General features: G+C 69.0%; 1 protein-coding gene across 1 annotated transcript in view; it reads right to left on the reverse strand.

The window, feature by feature from the left end:
• The window catches only part of PFL1_04048 (uncharacterized protein), a gene marked incomplete at both ends in the record, with an annotated part of 2440 nt that extends 368 nt beyond the window's left edge, over window positions 1–2072 (reverse strand). Inside the window, 2 exons of the mRNA XM_007881572.1 lie at window positions 3–436; window positions 573–2072. Of these exons, the coding sequence (XP_007879763.1) occupies window positions 3–436; window positions 573–2072 (1934 nt within the window). The remainder of the gene's footprint in view (window positions 1–2; window positions 437–572) is intronic.
• Window positions 2073–2131: the final 59 nt, after the last annotated feature.

The following is a 2131-nucleotide window of genomic DNA, read 5'->3' on the forward strand; positions in this document are numbered from 1 at the left end:
ACCGCCTGCGCCCATGCCGCTCTTTGGCGCGCCACTGCTGCTGTCGGCGGCCAGCGGAGGGGCTGGCTGCGCGCCCGCCTGCCGATGTGGGCGGTGCGCCCGGCGGCAGCATGGTCTGAGAAGTGTGCTGCGCCGGCGCCGATGTGCTGGTAGGGGCCGCTGCGGATGCAGTGGGCTGCGAGGAGCTCTGCGAGCTCTGGTGTGAGGCGTCGGCTCCTGCTCCAGCGCCGGCCGCGCTGCCCTTGGCCGAAGGCGTCTGTGCCATCGCCGGAGCCTGACCGTCCCTGCCGGGTGTTGGCGCGCTCGCGCTGGCCGGCGTCTGGGCCTGAGTCGGGGTTGAGGCGCCGGGACCGCCCGCATTGGCCGGGCCGTTGCTGCCCGGAACCGACGATGCGGACAGCGTCGGCGTCTTGGTGTTGGCGCCCGACTTGGTGTTCTGCTTCAGAGAAAGAGGTTGGTGGTGCGCGGCAAGAGAGCGAAGCGACGGCGGGCTTGCACGACGTCAGCTGAACGTTCTCTCTGACCGGCGGCGGAAATACGGAGATGGGCCGCGGGGTCGATGCTGTACTCACCCTCTGTCGAGCTGCGCCTTTCTTTGGCTTCTCTGCCGTGCCCATCTTGGGCGTGCTCGGCACGTTGCCCGCCGGCGAGCCAGCCGCCTGAGCGTTTTGTTGCTGGGAGGCCTGCTGCTGCAGACCTCCCGCCTGCGTCCGAGGACTCGGGCTCGAGATGCTCTGAGGTCCGGGAGGACCCATGCCTCCGACCACCTGCGACGAGGCGGTCCGTTGCATCCCTGGCCGCTGTGCACCTGCCGGAGACGAATTGGCCTGGCTGAAGTTGTTGTTATTGTTCTGTCCGACGTCTTCTGGACGGCCCTGGCTCGAAGGCGGCCGAGCCGGAATGTTGCCGCCGCCCGGGGGCTGCGGCTGCTGGAACTGCTGCATGCCGCCGGCGTGGTTCTGCTGCTGCATCCCGCCCGATTGTCCGGGTGTCTGCCCCTGCGATGGCCCCGGCTGTTGCTGCTGCTGCGCGCTAGAAGCTTCGTGAGGTGTTGGGGCGCGTGGAACGCCGTTCGGCATGGCATTCGGTCCAATCATGCTCGCCATCAGACCGGGATCGTGGGTTGCCATGGCAGGCGTGATGCGACCGGCCGCAGCCTGGGCGTTGGCCATCTGCGCGGCTCTCTGCTGGGGCGTCATGTTGGCCATGCCCTGCGTCCCCGGGGCACCCATGCCCATCTGAGGGCCGCCGGGCCGTCCCTGCATTTGCATCTGCTGCTGCATCTGCTGCTGCATCTGCATTTGTTGTTGTTGCTGCTGCTGCTGCTGCTGCTGCTGGAGCTGGAGCGAGGATGCTTGCTGCTGCTGCGGCGTTTGCGGCTGTTGCTGCTGGGCCATCGGCTGCTGGCCTTGCTGCTGCTGCTGCTGCGCTTGCTGCTGCAAAGCCTGGGCCGGTCCGCCCGGCTGACCCTGCGGAGAAAAGTTGGTCTGCGCACGGAGGAGCGCCTGCAGCGACTGCGCCTTGGCCTGATAGCTTTGCACGTTGGCATAGAAGTCCTGCGCCGAGGTGGGGTTGGGTGCGTTCTGCGCCTTCATCCACTCCTCTCGCATCGCGGCCTGCACGCTCTGGTACTGGTTGAAGACAGCCTGCTGCTGCTGCGGGTTCAGCTGCGGATGCTGCTGCGGCTGCTGCTGACCTTGCGCTTGCGGCTGAGGCTGCGGCTGCGGCTGGTGAGGGTGGCCCTGGGGGCCGGCTCCGGGCTGCGGTGGCAGCTGAGTGGTAGGCAAGACGCCTGCGACTTGCTCGGGGCGATTCGGGTCCGGCTGCGGGCCGGCGATCGGGCCCACCGACCTCCGTCCGTCTGGTACGCCTGGGGTGCCGATCTGAGCATGTGCGGGCGACCCGGCAGCCATGGGACCGCCGTTGGGGGGTCTGGCCTGCATGCCGGCTGGGACCGGCTGGCCAGCGGCGCCGGGCATGCCCATGGGCGCGGCCCCGCCCTGGCGCTGCTGCTGCATCATCCTGTGGAGCGCCTGCTGCTGCTGGAGGCGGGCCTGCAGCTGCTGCTCCATCTGCTGGCTGCTGAGCCCGGGTCTCAGCGCCTGCGCGTTGGCCGGGTTGTGCGGATTCA

The sequence above is a fragment of the Pseudozyma flocculosa genome, assembly GCF_000417875.1.
Source record: "Pseudozyma flocculosa PF-1 unplaced genomic scaffold scaffold00013, whole genome shotgun sequence".
Lineage (NCBI taxonomy): Eukaryota > Fungi > Basidiomycota > Ustilaginomycetes > Ustilaginales > Ustilaginaceae > Pseudozyma > Pseudozyma flocculosa.